The sequence below is a fragment of the Mastigoproctus giganteus genome, chromosome 11, assembly GCF_048544385.1.
Source record: "Mastigoproctus giganteus isolate SK-2022 chromosome 11, ASM4854438v1, whole genome shotgun sequence".
NCBI lineage: Eukaryota > Metazoa > Arthropoda > Arachnida > Uropygi > Thelyphonidae > Mastigoproctus > Mastigoproctus giganteus.
Window position 1 is genome coordinate 179,157,963 of NC_143585.1, and position 17,645 is coordinate 179,175,607.

The 17,645-nt window shown below is 37.4% G+C and overlaps 1 protein-coding gene across 1 annotated transcript in view; it reads right to left on the reverse strand.

Annotated features, from left to right (window-relative positions):
* The window catches only part of LOC150078599 (uncharacterized), a 452,040-nt gene that overhangs the window by 95,879 nt on the left and 338,516 nt on the right, over window positions 1-17,645 (reverse strand). Inside the window, exon 8 of the mRNA XM_090384628.1 lies at window positions 15,378-15,480. Within this exon, the coding sequence (XP_090240754.1) occupies window positions 15,378-15,480 (103 nt within the window). The remainder of the gene's footprint in view (window positions 1-15,377; window positions 15,481-17,645) is intronic.

Genomic DNA, 17,645 nt, shown 5'->3' on the forward strand with positions numbered 1-17,645 from the left:
ATATGTATATTTCCTATTATGAAACTTGTCACAATCTATTTTTGTATCCGTTTTTGCTCTGTGTTACAGTAATTTTAGTTTTGATAATAATGAATCCAGAGCACACAGGCCTCTTTAATCATAATCTGAAACACTCTGGGTAATGATAATTATTTTTATTTATAAACTGTTGCAATTTATGCAAGAACCATAGTTGGGGGCCATTAAAGTTGACAGTCAATAAGTACGAAGAGGTAAGGCTTGCTAGAACTTCAACTGAACACACCCATCATCATCATGAATTTGATCCGGCTTAGGTCTTTTAAGACTTGTTCTGCTGTAGCTCTTGGAGGTGGTCTTGATCTCGTCATCGTTTTCTTGGTCAGCACACATCTCTCTTGCCTGTTGGTTTGTAAGTAAATGCCAATTTTGGGATTAAGTTTTGGTTCATTCATTCTATGTGACTGATCCATTTTTTCTGATACCGTTTTATGTCATTTACTATTAGCATTAGCAGAGGTATATGATGCAAGAAAGCAAGCTTATGCAGCATCAGCAAAAAAAAAAAAAAAAAAACCACTCCCATTTCACCCCTCCGTTCGTTGGAAATACCAGTCCACAGCCGAGCCTTAAATTTATTTAGGCTATCAACTTCCACAACAAAGGACGGAAGTCTATCCCACCAACCATCTACCCGCTGGCTAAAGGCAAATTTCCGCACATCTATCCTATATCTATATATTCTATATCTTTCTTTCCTCAATTTGAATTTATGTCCTCTCAGGTGATTATTCTGAGCAAGAGGAAGTATCCCATCGGCATTGAGCATGATCAAACCATTCAAGGCTTTATACACATCTTTCAGATCACCTCGCCGGTGCCTAGTCTCCAGACACTGTAATTTGCAAAATTTAAGCCTTTCTTCGTAAGAGCAACCCTTTGTTCCATTCACTAATCTTGTTGCCCTTCTCTGTACTCGTTCCAACAGCTCTACATCCTTCTTAAAATGAGGTCTCCCGACCTGTATACAGTACTCAATGTGTGGCCTGACCATTGCCTTATGCAAGGGGATAATTACCTTCTTTATCACTGCTAGAAAAAATTCCTGTATATCATTGACAAGCACCATGAGCGACTCTTGCAGACCGTCTGCACTGCTCAGAAAACTTCATATCTTCCTGCACAATTACCCCATGATCCTTTTCATTCTCTACCACTGTCAGTGTGGTACCACAGAGTTGATACGTTACACTGGGATTATTGCTTCCCATATGTAGTACTTTACATTTGTCAATGTTAAACTTCATTTGCCTCAGCCCACCTGCTCAACTTTTCTAGATCCTGTTGCAGCAGTATACTGTCTTTAGCATCATTAACAACCCTGCCAACCTTCGTATTGTATGCAAACTTGGACATTAAGCCTGATATACCATCATCAATCATCATCATCATCACCAGCCATTTTCAATCCACTGCAGGATGAAGGCCTCTCCAGCAACTTTCCAGTTCCTTCTGTTTTGAGCACTGGCCATCCATTTACTACTCAAAAACTCATGAATTTCATCTATCCATCTCCGCCTTTGTCTTCCAGGTTTTCTTCTAGCTCCTCTTGGGTACCATTCTGTTATTTTCTTAGTCCATCTGTCATCATGTCTTCGAGCTATGTGTCCTGCGAAAGACCATTTTAGTTCTTTAGCTTTGATAAGAATATCCTTTACTTGAGTTTGCGGCCTAATCCATGTGTTTCTCTTCTTATCTAACAGTCTGATTCCCAATATAATTCATTCCATTCTTCGCTGTGTAGTTCTTAGCTTCTCTTCCATTCTTTTGGTGAGTGCCCAAGTTTCACTTCCATAAGTCATGGTGGGGAGTATACATTGATTCATTATTTTACGTTTCGGACAAACTGGGATATTGCTCTTCAGTATGTGACTATATTTCCTGAATGCTATCCATCCAAAATTTATTCTTCTCTTGACTTCCAGCCATTTATCATTATTACAGCTAATAACTGGTCCCAGATAAGTATATGACTCCACCTTTTCAATTACTGCTCCTTCAATCATTATTTCCCTTTCCGTGGCATACTTGTTCATCATTACTTTTGTTTTAGCCATATTCATCTTTAGTCCAAAATCTGTGCTAACTGTACCAACTGTGCATAACTGATTAAGATTTTCCTCTAATTCTTTGGGATCGTGGCTTATGACCACAATGTCATCTGCAAATCGTAAATGGTTTAGGTACTCTCCGTTCACACTGGCTCCTTTCTGCGACCAGTCTAATCTTCTGAAAGCTTCCTCAAGGGCAGCAGTAAACAGCTTCGGAGATTTTTGTAGGGGAAACAAAACGCCGTCTCAAAGACCGTCTGGGGGAGCACACTAAAGCAATAAGAAGTGTGGACTATGGTAAGTCCGCCGTGGCCGAGCATTTTTGGGAGAAGCAGCACCACATCTCCCCGGATGAGGCTATCATCACCGATCGGGCGAATACGTTTTGGGACCGGAAGTGGCTTGAGAGTTTGCGGATCTGTTCCACAGTGAACATTAATAGAGATAGAGGAATGCGGATCCATCCCCTCTTTGAGGCTACTATCCTCAGAAGTGATGAACGGTTCTAAATGACCCACTCTCGAGCCACTTCCGATTCCGTAACACAAGAGAACGGAACACGTGGGAATGAAACACGTGATGAGTACCGTGAACCTGCTGGTATTTAAAGACGCACCGCAGAACAAAGAAAATACCGCTGAAGAAGAAGGCAGGAGCCTTTGAAAGCTTTGGTTTTATCGATTTTAATTTAGTATATTTTAATGTATTTTATTGTTCTTAACCCAGTATATTTTAATGTATATTTTATATGTATATTTCATATATTTTAGTTGTAAAGTTAAATATAATTTATTGTAAATACAGACAAATATAACCTATTATAAATACATAGTTATCAAGATTCCAGTTTTCGTTTTCTTTGTGTTTTATTTCTACATAAGGTTGGTGAAAAACATTTAAAACTACAATATAATAATAGCTTCGGAGATATTGTGTCTCCTTGTCGAACTCCTTTCTCGATTTTAAATTTGCTACTGTCTTTGTCTAGTCTAATAAAGGATGTAGCACTCTCATATATTTTCTTCAAAATCATAATATATGGAGTATCTATGCCTTGTCTTTCCAGTGCCCGAAACATTGCCTTATGCTGTATGGAGTCGAATGCCTTTTCATAATCCACAAATGCCAGGCATAATGGTGTTTTATATTCATTTGCTTTCTCCATTAGCTGTGATATTACGTGAAGGTGATCCATAGTTGAGAATCCTGTCCTAAAGCCAGCTTGCTCTTTCGGTTGATTCTCAAGTATTCTTTCTAATCTGTTAGTAATGACCCTTGTGAACAACTTGTAGATATGGGATAACAAGCTAATTGGTCTATAATTTCCAATTTCTGATTTATCTCCTTTCTTATGCAGCAAAACTATGATTGCATTAGTCCACTGCTTAGGCATCACACCTTTTCTAATGCACTTTGTGAAGAGCCTTGCCAGTTTTTTTGTTATGTCTCTTCCTCCCAATTTTAACAATTCTACAGTAACTTCATCTTCCCCCGGGGCTTTCCGATTCTTCATTTTCTTCAATGCATGTTCAACCTCATCAGGAAGAATACCGGGTATGTCGTATGTGTTGCTACTTTGCAATCCATGTTCCACACTGCTGGTATCATTCCCTCGCTCCTTGTATAATTCTCTATAGTAGTCTTCTGCTATTTGAATTATGCCTTCTCTGCTGTTTATAAGTACACCATCGTTATTCTTCAGTTTCAGTATCATTTCTCTTTCTGTATTACTGCTCATGGCTGCTGATTTAAATCCTTTGTTTTCCCTTAATGCTTGTTCTACTTTTCTTGTGTTAAATCTTCTTATGTCCTCTCTGAGTCTCTTTCTAATGGCTTTGCATAACTCAGTATACTCAATTTTCTCCCTGTCAGTGTTTTTCTTGCTCTTCATTTGTCGTCTTTGGTTCATCGTGACAAGTGTTTCTTGACTAATTTTTTCTTCTTTGGATTTCTGTTTCCCTATAGGTTTCTTGGGCTTTATCACTTTCAGACAGTTGTAATATTCTTCGTCGATATCTTGGTCCTGAGCAGTCTGCAGAAGCTCAAACTTGTTCTTAAGTTCCAGTACATACTGCTTTTTCTCCTCCTCTGTTATTTCAAAGACCTTTGTATTATTTACTCGAGTCAGTTTTTTCCTTTCCTTTCCTACATCTATATCAAGTGTACATCTTACCATTCTGTGATCACTTCCAACATTTACCTTATTCAGGACGGTAACATCATTCACAATATATCTTCTGTTAGTGAGGATGAAGTCGATTTCATTAGTTGTTAATCCATTTGGACTCTTCCATGTCCACTTTCTGTTCACCCTTTTCTTGAAAAAAGTGTTCATTACTGACAGTCCTTGAGATTCTGCAAATTCCACAAGTCTTTCACCTCTATTTCTTTCACCAATTCCAAAATTTCCTATAGTTCCTCTTTCTGCACTGTTTTGCCTTTTTCCAACCTTAGCATTGAAGTCCCCCATAATAATAGTGTAGTGGATTTTCTGCTCATCTAGAAGACTCTGAATTTCAGTGTACATTTCTTCAACCTCTTCATCATCATGGCTAGATGTTGGTGCATAAATCATTATAATCTCTAGCTTGTACCTCTTAGAAATCTTGAATATTAGTCTTGACACCCTTGGTGATGTACTTTTGAATTCCAAAATGTTGTTTTTAAAATCTTTATGGACCAGAAACCCAACTCCACCTTCACTCCTTTCATTGTTTCCATTGGTGTACAGCAGATTTCCACTTGATAAACTTATAAGTGATTCATTTCTTCTTCTCGTTTCAGCCAAACCGATGATATTCCAATTCACATTTTCTAATTCCTTTTCCAGCTCTAATATCCTGTCTTCACCGATGAGTGATCGTACGTTATAACAGGCCAAGTTCAATTTCCGTGCATGGCAGCCTGGTCGTACCCAGAGATTCTTAGCACCCTCTGCTTCCACTCTGATCCTCTCGCTGCCGTAAAAGGGAGAGTGAAAGCTGCTGGGGACTGAGGGCCATTTGTATTGTTGTGCTCTCATTGCTGGAGGGTTTGGTCTTTTCCTCTTCACGCTGACCAGGCGTTTTGAAGAGAACCACTCTACACGTTCGTTGCCACCTAGTGACGTAACAGGGCTTACCATCGAGAATGTGTGCATGAGTGGATTTTAGGTAGGCAGGCCAACCGGACTTCTCCTAAATCTTCTGTAATAGAGAGATATTGGATCCATCAGTGTTTTAGGCTGAGTGTCTGATAACACACAGGATACCTGTTCCCCTCTAAGCCCCATCATCAATACAATTTATAAATACAGAAAACAACAATGGATCCAATACTGAACCCTGAGGGACTCCACTAATAACATTAGTCCACGAAGAGCAGTTTCCATTGATTATCACTCTCTGTCTTCTCCCACTCAACCAGCCCTTTATCCATAGCAGCAATTTACCTCCAATGCCACACTGCTCCAATTTGTGCAGCAGTCTTCTATGTGCAACAGTATTAAAGGCCTTTTTAAGATCCAAATATATGATATCGAAGTTATTCTTTGCATCCAGTTCCTTTGTGACTATATCATAGTATCCAATCATATTTGTCAGACAAGACTTCCCCTTAATAAACCCATGCTCTGTCCGAGCTATAACTGAAGTCTTGTCTAGATGATCCTACAATGCTTCTTTAACCAGTGCTTCTATTAATTTCCCTGGAACAGAAGTTAAACTAACAGGTCTGTAATTACCTGTGTCTCCCTTTGATCCTTCTTTGTGGATGGGGTCACATTTGCACATCTCCAATCCATGGGTATATCCGCTGAGTCCAGGGAAGCTAATTATGGCTAAGGGTTTGTTTACTTCCTTTGCTGCCTCCTTTAATATAACTGGATAGATTCCATCCACCCTAGGTGCCTTTCTTATGTTTATTTTCAACAATTTCTCCTCCACTTTACTCTCAGTTATTACAAGATTATCTAGCTTATTGCCAGAGTTAAATACACCTCTGGCATTCCCCTCCCTGAATAACTCCTCATGTGAGAATGTAGATGCAAAATATTCATTTAGTTTGTTAGCTTCCTGAGCAGGATCATCAACAGTTGCACCATCGATATCAAGTGGACCAATCTGATTCATTCACTTCCTTCTTGAGTTTACATAAGTAAAGAACTCTTTGCTGTTTTTCTTTGAATCCTTTGCCAAAGATTTTTCTTAATCTGCCTTCGCCTGCCTAGCTTCCTTTGCAACTTGGTTACAGACGAGTTTATATCTTTCATAGGCTTCTGTGTCACATGTTAATTTATATGTATCCCATGCATATTTCTTCTCTGTCACATGTCTAATTAGTTCATCTGACATCCATTTAGACCTAAACCTTGAACAATATTTCTTAATTGGTATGTAAAGCCTAGTAGCTTCCAAGATAATTTCTTTGAATGCTTCCCATTTTGAATTTGTTGTTGGTAATATTAGTTGGTTCTACTGTATAGAATTTAAATACTGTCTCAGACCATCGTAGTCGCCTTTACGAAAGCAAAAATCCTTCCCTTTACACCTGATGGTAGTTACCCCTTTGAGTAAATCCCACTTTAGCACACTGTGATCACTGCCACCTATTGGTTCCTTTATATGCAGATTCTTAATGCATGAAGAATCACTGCTGATAATCAGATCAAGAGTATTACTCCTTCTAGTTGTCTCCAAACATGCTGACGTAGAAAACAATCATCCAATAAATCCCAAAAGCCTTGCTAGTGTGTGAGTGACCAACCCACAAATTCCAGTCAATATCTGGGAAATTAAAATCTCCCATTATAAAACTCTGTTTTACTGGCCCACTCTATTTCCCTGTACAGTTTCTTATTATACTCATCAGAGTCGTTAGGCCTATAGCACACTCCTACTCTCAATTTTGATCTCCCAATGCTTATGTCATACCAAACTGACTCGACACTGCGCTGTCCAGCAATGTCGACTGGTTTCACTTCCTTGGATTTTATGTGTTTCTTAACTAATAGCATAACCCTTCCTCCCTTCCTCTCCTGTCTATCCTTTCTATACACATTGTACTCTCCAAATTCCAGTTCTGCATTCCTTATATTTGTGTGACACCACGTCTCTGATATCCCAACATTATCTGGCTTTGATGTTTTGAGCAATACTTCAAATTCATCAAATTTATTTACCAAACTCTAAGCATTGGTGTACATGCAAGTATACATGCATCTGTTCCTATTCTTAGCTACCCTAAGACAACCCATGTTTACTTGTACCGCAATGACTCCCAGCACTCTCTGAAATATCCTGCATCTTGTTTTCCAGGCTGCTGCTCATTCCAATCGAAATAGTGCAAGAATCACTTTCACCTCTGCCAGTGGCTACTGTTAATCTATTATTTCTTATATCCCCCCAAGCTAGCAGTTTTCCGACCCACCTAACACTGCCTCGACAGCATCAGCAAATATTCTTGCACCCTTTCTATTTAAGTGTATTCCATCCCTGTGGAAGCAGTCTCTCCTGTTAACAAGTACAGACCAGGCTGAAAAAAATTTTACCCCTTGAGCCTTGCATAATTTTTCCAGGGCCAAATTGATCGACAAGGCTCTCATCATATACTCCCTCCTATCGTGTCTGGGCAGAATTGCAGACACTTCCAAATTCAACCCTAATTCACGGCTTTTTTTCAACAGTGACCTGTACTTGTTAAGTAGCTCTGCCGGTCTCCTACTCTTAATATCTATATTATCTACTTTAAATTTCTCATGTATATCTGAATCTCTTTGATGATCTAGTCTTATAAAGCCTAATAATGGCCTTAGAAATCTTATTTGTTTTTGTTCATCTTTCTTATTTATTACCCAAGTCTCACAACTGTAGAAGAAAGCTGATTTTGAAGTGATGTTTAATTGCTCCATCCATTTTATTATACTGAGCACACTCATCTGATGAATTTTTATCTGCTGATTTGGGATGATACATCTCATTACATGTACTGCTGTCCATTATTTAGCGCTGCAGGATACTATATATATGTTTGAGGGAAACGCAGCAATACTCAACATCTGTCGGACACTGCGCGAACTGTTAGCTCGAGGTAGTTTGCAGTTTCAACATTAGATTACACTACATTCTTTTCGATGACATTCTTGAATGTTTGAGACATGTTTTGTTTACTTGTACTTTCAGCTATGCCAGTAACCTTTCTTGTTTCTTACATTTTGTATATAAATACCTGTCAACTCTCCTGGTCTGTCAGTAATCGAAATAACTAGGTGTTTTGATCAAGTGTCTGTGAGGTCTAGCGAAATTCAGTGAATTATTTTGTTGATTTTCAGTCCTTGTGTATAAAAATGGAAAGATTTTTGAACATTAATAAGAAGTGTGGGAGTGAAAAAAAGGATGACAAACCAGTGACAAATTTGTGACGAAATGGAAATGTCGAAAATTTGATGATACTTATCTAGACTTTGGTAGATGTAAATTATGGAGAGTACATAGCGTGTGTATTGTGTCTGAAAGTTTTGGCTCCAGAGGGCATGCTTCCAAGTAAACTAAAATGCCACTTAGAGACCAATCATCTTAACATGGCTAGTAAATACCGTGATTATTTTACCTGAAAGTTAAAAGAATTGAAAGAACAAAAGAGTATATTTTTTAAACAAGCATCAATACCATGCAATGTGTTGCTTGCACCCTACAAGGTCGCATATAGAGTTGCGAAGTGTAAAAAGCCTCACACCATCACAGAAGAACCGATTTTACCAACTGCAGTGGATATGGTCAACAATATGGTTGGCGAATCTTCGGAAAGGGTGCCTTCAAAGGTACCTTTATCCAACAATACTATAAGTGGCAGAATCCAACACATGACTGAAGACTTCAACGATCAGCTAATTAAAAAAATGAAAGGGAGGGAATTTGGGTTACAACCAGATGAGGCGATGGACAGTAACAAGGATGTTCATTTGATTTGCTACACATGGTTTGGAGATGGTGACAAAACCTTCTCTTTTATAAAAGTATCACTGCAGGTATAAAGGCACAAGACTTGTTTGAGATTGTTGACACTTTTCTGTGCGAAGACAACTTAGAACTAAGTGTGTTAGCATCTGTACCGATGGTGGTCACTCCTTGTCTGGCTGTTATGGAGGATTGCAGGCACTCATATGAAGCAAAGCTGTTGATGCACTGTGGACCAACTGCATAATCCACAGGGAAGCCGTTGTGTCAAAGCAACCGAGTCCTCCACTGAACCTAGTCATAGAAAGTGTGTTGAAAGTGGTGAACTTTATAAAAACCCGGCCACAGAAGGCAAGGTTTTTAAAAAACTGTGTGGGGATATGGGATCTGAGAACACGTCTTTGTTGTACTACTATAGCTCGTGATGGCTCTCCCGTGGCAATGTACTGTCCCGTATGTTTGAATTACAACAGGAACTCTACTCTTTTCTCAAAGAAGAACACAAGCGTGCCAAAAACTTTTTGGATACTAATTTTTTGTCAAAATGAGCATACTTGTGCGAATGTATGTGTTCCAGGGAAGCAACACATAAATTCTGAAACTTGCAGAGGTTTCAGACTTCAAAAAAAGTTACTACTACAGAGAAAAAAATTAAACGAAGATGGCTGCAAAGACTGTTTCCCCCCTATTGCAGCAGTTTGTTACATCCAATGATGTTCATTTGACCCATGAACTAAATCTATTTTTGAGTAGCACCTAACACAGTTCAGTGACTGGTTTGAAAAATACTTTTCAGAAGATATGGAGAAGTTTGCTTGGATCCAAGACCCATTCAATGGTAAGGCCCCATCTGAATTCACCTCTGCAAAAGAAGAAAATCTTACTGAGTTGTCTTGTAACAAGACTTTAAAAACAAAATCTGGCAGCATGGAACTAACTGTTTTGGATATATATCAACAAAAGATGAATATTTGCTGCTAAGTGCTAAAGCTTGGTGAATACCAATTCCATTAGCAACACCGTATCTTTGAAAAGCTGGATTTTCAGTGGTTACTGTGACAAAAAGCAAGCACTGCACGAAAATCAATGTGAAATAGGAAATGAGAGTGGTGGTGGTGCCCAATCTGATTCTAAGGTTTGAGAAATTGTGCAGTCCCCAACAGGTGCACACACATCCCATTAGTAAGTAATTGTGGTTATTTAAGAATGAAATAAAAATATTATTTTTTCTTTCAATTTAGGTGTTATTTTTTCAAACGGCTATTAAGTTGTTAGAACCTACCTACTCAATAAACATAACTGTTAGGTATTTCTTTTGGCCTAGGGGTGCCGTAAAAACATTACTGAGACACTAAGGGTGCTCTGACCGAGAAAGTTTGGGAACTCTGACTTAGCATAAGACTCATTCTTATAAACTATAGCCATTACCATAAATATCCATATCACAATTTGCAGATCAGTTTCTCCTATATAGGAACTATTAACATTAAATCATCTCATAGGAGAAAATATAATTCTGTCCAAATTCTTTTTGTTCTTAAAGCGGACAGAATTATTTGAACAAGATACAGATTTTAATGCATAACACAACTTTATCTTAATGTAAGTCTTCCAACCCACCACAGAAATAGCACAATTTAGTCTTAGTAGCTTTTGTATCACAAGACAGAGTATAAGCACACATGCACCATGCCCGTTTATTGAGAAGAGATGCAGACCACCAATACCAATGGAGATCTGTAAATGTTAGCAGATATTGTATTACCAAGATTATATAACTCGGATTATAAAGATTATAAAACAGTTCGTGATACAAAGATGTTGCATTAACTTGGCAATTGGAAAGAGTACTTCAAAACTATGGACTAAACCTATGGCAATCCTTGGATAAGGATTTAGAAGAAGGAATTAAGTTATGTGGTCCAGTTCAATGGCCAATAATATCATGTGACATTTTAAAGTGGAATTGCAAAAGATAGTGTATTCATGGAATACTAATTGAAGTATTCCATGTCACATGAAGCAGCCAACTGAAATCTATGTAATGCTGTTTACGTGACAAACACATCAAATCATTTATGTCATAAATGATGTAATGTGTTTGTCATAAACATAAATACATTACATCAACACATTTATGTAATGTGATTGCGTGTTAATGTTGAATCTGAATGACATCTCAAATTCACTGAGCAAAACTAAACATTTTGACTGAGTCATTTTAATTGTCATTAATATAATCATGATACTGACATCAAGAATTAAACTATGCAAATTTTTCTTGGTCAAGTAACACAGAGCCACATGCAGTAGGGGAGGCAAGGAATTCCCCTTGGGAAACACCCATCTAGAATGTCACATGCAAATAGTTCAAGTTGGATATCATAATTACACCAGTCAATAAAATTAAACTTTTTTTTTTTTCTCCATAAAAGATGTAAGAATACTTTTATAATCCAGTTTTGCATGTGGATTTCAACTATATTCTGTTTTTTTTCCCTAAAACATTGTTTTTGTAATATGACTGAAGATATTGTTACAAGTTAATTACGACAATTTCATTACAAAACATGAAACTGGTTACAATTATATTTTTATCACTTTTACAGTTTAAATCCAAATTTACCCACTGTTTTCCCATAGTTACAATAATATAGTACCCTATTGTAAAAAAGATATGTGCATTTTTAAAATGTGCAGATGATTCCTTTGGTACACTGTCTAGAATGATGTGACATAACATCCAACAGTAGTCTGCCAACATACATTTGTTTCAGAAACCTCGGGAGTAATTTTCCATTGACTTAAAGTCTTGATGAAATTGTTCCTCCTGCTCAATAGTATGCCAAGGATTTTGGAAAAGAAGTATAAATGTAAGAAATTAAGTTCAGTGACATAAGTTTCATTTCTTTATGTTCATTGAACAGTTTCGCAAATTCATCTTTCTATGTAGGATACAAGTGGTTATTGAGAAAAGTTTTTACAAAGTCATTTGAAAGCTTGCAAATGCTTTTAACTCTAATATATTGAGATATATTTTCAAAGCTTTCATATTGCAGAAGCTATCTGATTCGAGACTTGTCAAAAATTCCCTTTTTAGCTGTTGCAGCACCACTGATCTCAGGAAATTCACTTCAGTAACGATATCCCCTCAAATACTTCTTACCCACTGCTTTCACAAAACTCTTCATTGAATACAATAATGAAACATACTGCACACTACCTGTTCCCAACTCAAAGGTGGTTCTTTTAGGCCAGTCATGCCTGACATAAGTCTATGATAGAATGGTTGTTCCATAGGCACAGGAAACAACATTATGTAAATTCTCCTTACATTCCCACACACCAATAAGGTAACTGGAGGTATCTACTGAGGAGCACTGCATTTAACTGATAATGGCAGTAGCAAAGCAGTCTGTTTACCGTACAGAACATTGCAAAGCCCGTTTATTTTTTCCTTGATAGGGAGATACATTGTTGTACTTCTTAAACAAGTGTTTCTGCATTAGTTTTGAGGCAAGAGCCAGATCTCTAACAAAGTCATTCAATGAAGGTTTCCAGGCAGATAACGACAGTAACCAGAGAATGATATTGCAGTATCTAAAAAAAATGAAGCAGATGGGCTGAGAAGTGGCAAATGAAGTTTAACATTGACAAATGCAAGAAATGGTATGGTATGGTATGGTATGGTATGCAAGATATATGGGTAGTAGTAATCCTAGAATAACATACCAGCTGTGTGGTACCACACTCAGAGTAGTGGAGAATGAAAAAAACCTGCGAGTAATTGAGCAGTCAGACATGAAGTTCTCTGAACAGTGCAGATGGGCAGTTCATGGGATTTTGTCAATGATATTACAGGTATTTCGTCAGCAGAGATAAGGAGGTGATTATTCCACTGCATAAAGTAATGGTCAGACCACATCTTGAATACTGCATACAGTCTACAGACATCATTTTAGGATATGAAACAGGTGAGAGAAGAGCAACGAAGTTGGTAAGAAGAAGAAAAGGGTGTTCTTACCAGGAAAGGCTTTAGTTTTGCAAACTTCATAGGCACCTATGAGGTTTGCAAACCAAAGGCTTTGAATGGTTTAAGTAAGCCCGATGCTGATGGAATTCTTCCTTCCTTCCTCTTGCTCAGCCTACACACAGGGAGACAAATTCAAATTGAAGAAGAATTGTTGCAGGATAGATGTGTAGAAATAGCCTTCAACCAGCAGGTAGTGGATTGTTGTAACAAACTTCCACCTAGCATTGTAGAGGTTAGTAGTTCAAATGAATTCAAGGAGACAAACTACGAGAGGTGATTATTTAATTTGCAGATTGGTGGAAGATTTTATGTTTACCATGCAAACTTTCCATAACTGCTGCTAGAGGCACTCTCCCTGATCGCTACTGAGCAGACTACATGTGCGCATGCCAGTACTTGTTGAGCTAGTGTTGCGCGAAGAGAGTTTTTTTTAGCTGTGTGTCACTGACGATTGTTTTGAAGCAAGTGTCACGTTGGACATACAGAGTGAACAGTGAGAGGTGATTTGTTATTGTTTCACATGGGCTTAAATGAATCGGAAAGAGTTAAAGAGATGAATGAAGGGTACGGTAATTAGTTGTTGTTGTGTTATTTGGTTTTTAGGAGCATTAGCAACTAAGGCCATATTGCTCCGGGATATGCGGTGGTCATTCCCTGACCTTTCCGCATCCTCCGTATTTGGTGGTCACGGGCTTGAACCAAACGGTAATTAGTGTCTTGGTAGAAAGCCCACATTTAAATGGCATGAGCAATTCAGTGAAGGCCATGAGTCTGTTGCAGATGACCCAAGACCTAGTCAGCCTTCCCCTTCAACAACCCCTGAGCAAATTGTAAAAGCCCAGGAAATCTTGAATGAAGATAGGCAAATTACACTTTGCAAATTAGCTGACAGAATGTCCATTTCAATGGTAGGGATCACAATATTTTGAAAAATCACCTGAAAATGTTGCAAATCTGTGCCTGCTGGATTACAATTTGACTCCAGAACAAAACCAGCTAAGAGCAGACTTGTGCAAAGAAATGATTGATCGTTTTGAAACACAGGGTCAAAACTTCTTAAACCGAATACTGACTTGTGATGAAACTTGGATTTTTTACTATGATCCAGAGACAAAACAACAGTTGAGTGAGGTGAAAATGTTCTGATTCACCAAGACCTAAGAAATTTCGAGCTTCTCGTTTGGCTGATAAATAAACGGTTCTTGTTTTTTTTAACATAAAAGGCATTCTTGTTACACATTTTGTGCCTCTTGGAACAACTACGAATAAGGAAGCATATGCTGAGGTTCTCAGATTCATACTTCACCATGCCATTTGTGAAAAATGTCGGAAAGTTCTTCACACTGGAAAGTTCTTCCGGTGTGAAGTGGTTTCTCTATCAAGACAATGACTGCCCCCCCCCCCCCGGCTAATATTGTGCAGCCAGTGATCGCTGCCATAGGTGCTAAGGTTCTGCCACATCCTCCTTATTCGCCACACTTAGCCCTATGTAATTTCTTCCTGCTTCCATGCCTGAAGAAAGTTCTGAAAGGCAAGCATTTCGTATCAGACAACGATGCTTGTAGACTAACAACGGAAGCACTATGCAGTCATTTGAAAATTGGTTTGCAAGAAGCATTTAATGCATGGGTACGACGGTGTAAAGTTCAAGAAAGTATTTTGAGAAGGAAAAATCCACAGATGATGACAATTAAGATAAGATCTTAATTGTCACCAGTCCATGAATTAAATGACCACCCCCTGTATTATCTATGTCACCTGTCCATCCTAAGCAGGAGATGGACAGGTGAAAAGGGAAGTGTTTTTTTTTGTTTTTTTTTATAAGCTTTCTTTATTACTAAAATAACTCTCAGCTCCAGATTTGATGTTTTTTCAATCTGGTGTATAATCAGGATCAACTGATGTTAGGTGCTTGCCAATCACATCGCATTCCATTATGTCTTCAAAAACATGTAGTCCATATTCATGGAATTGGCATACTGTCATGAGGGATTGATCTCATCACCAAATCTATATTTTCGATAAAAAATTTTCTGCTCATTCTTTGCTGAGAATTCAGTTACATTCACATTATAAAAGTAACAATCACCATTGTGGTCTTTTGGCTCCATCCTCTTAATTGGTATGGCAAACAGTATAGACTATAGTATCATTGAATATATCAATGAAAAAGACTGTTTGAAGGTAACTGCCTTTTCTAAACAGATTACAGTTTTTTTTGATAAAAGTGAATAAAATTTGATCTAATCCTTTATATTTCAACATTCATATATTTAAACTAAAACTATGTAATGGCTTGGAGACATGTACAACAAAACTTACATTGTTCGGGTGCTGGCTCTGGGGACTGATGACCAGAATATGTGGAAACTGTTTTCTTTTCCATGATATCAGGAGCATTTGGATTAAGAGACTTAATATAATCCTGAGTAAAATATAATTAGCTTAAAACATTTTGCTAATAAAATGGAAATGATAAATAGAGAATATAATAAGTTCAACAGATAGTTTAAATTAATTCTATTCAATTTGGTTGGATAGTATCATTATATAAATTATCAATTTACATTATATAAATTATGGAGAAAAAAAAAAAAAAAAAAAAAACAAGAACCACTACTATACCATCTCATAAAGAACAGTAAAAATCAGACCTTACCCAGGACAGTAATAATTTTATCGCATGCCATAAAGTTTTGTTGAATTAAGATTTTATTTCATTTTTTTATCTGAACCAATGCATAGCTGCCAACTTTTTTATTATTAGCCATATGGTGCAAGGAAGCCTGAGGCTTATGCTGCAAGGAAGCCTGAGGCTTATGCTGCACCAGCCAAAAAAATTCTCAAGTTACCCTGAGAGAGAGAGAGAGAGTCAGAAGTAGAAAGGAATCACGAAGAAAGAGAAGAATGATGATATCCAGCTCAGGACCCTGGGTGTACCAAGCCCATACTCACCAGATGTGAGACCCTTACAAAAAGCTGGAGATTAGGCATTTTAGGTATCTGTAGGCTCGAGGTAGCTCACCTAGCATTTCTCTGCTTGTAGGTTTCTGTTTGGATTGTCTTTTCTTTCAGAAATCAGCTGATTATGACTGTTTCAAGAAAGACGCTGTATGAATCCAGTTCATGATCTAGATCCTGAACTGGATTGAGTCAGTGCCACTCATTACAGAGTGGCACTGATTCATGTTCAATTTAATAACTGAAAAGTTCCCATATATTGCTTTTCTTACCACTTCTAAAAACTTCTGTAAACATAAGAATTTAAAAACTGTTGTTCTAATTATATAATTAACCAAATTTAGTCTGAATATTTTGCATATTTATTCTGCATTTTAAATATTTTTCATAATTTAATCAAAGACAATTAATGCGCACACACACACACACACACACACACACACACACACACACACACACACACACACACACACACACACGCTTCAAAATCTGTTTTACTTTAGTGGTGTGCATCAACTGAAATTGTTTAAATCTTTCCTTTTATCACTTCTCTCTAGATAATACTAAATTTCCATCAAATATTTATTTCCTTTATGGAAGGCATGCAGCTCCCTTTTCAGCATACACCAGGACAGAACAACCATTTACCACTAAGTGTTCAATCCCCTATTTTGATACCTTTGCTACTATAGTTTTTTGGCTTACCATAAATGGCATATTTTCAGCAAAAAGTGCCAATTTTCTGAAGAAATCCCATATGCTTTCAGGTTGTTAGGGAGATGTTCAATGTTATACTCTGTAAGAATCACCTTGCCACACTGGCAATGAGGCCAAGCTGCTTTTGATTTGATGTTTTTTAATTTTATTTATTTTAGATCGTATCTATAGCTTAGCTTAATTTTCAGCACTCACCTCATAGTAATCCGCTTAGCTGGTGGAGAGTTTTACCACATACATAGTGGTAATAGGATTTTAATAACTTACAGGGATTATGGGTTTAAAACTAAGTTGTGGGCTATAAAAAAATTTTTAAGAAAGGAAAGTGCACCTTCCATTCTATGGTTGCCTAATTAAATTAAATTAAATTAAATGAAAAAAAAAAAAAAAAATAGAAGTACAGCACATAAGGACTCCTTAAAAAAACCAAGAGTTTTATTTATTTTTTATTATAAAAGGTCACCAAGTGGGATACAGCTTGGAATCACTTTGTTTGCTGCCATTAGTAGTAATCTAAAAATGGCTCATTTTTCATAATCTTCATATTTCTACCACTTCTTTCTCTATCCTTTCAATTTCATTACGAATGCCTGTTGTTTTTGTTCTTCCACAATTTTATTACTTTTTGCTATTGGGAAACCTTTTTAGGAGGATCAAAGGCTGACACAAGTAATTATAGACCTGTGAGCTTAACTTCTGTTCCAGGAAAATTAATGGAGGCACTGGTTAAAGAAGCACTGCAGGATCATTTAGACAAGACTTCAGTTATAGCTCAGACACAGCATGGTTTTGTTAAGGGGAAGTCTTGCCTGACCAACTTGACTGGATACTATGATGCAGTCACAAAAGAACTGGATGCAGGGAATAACTTTGATATTATATACTTGGATCTTAGAAAGGCTTTTGATACTG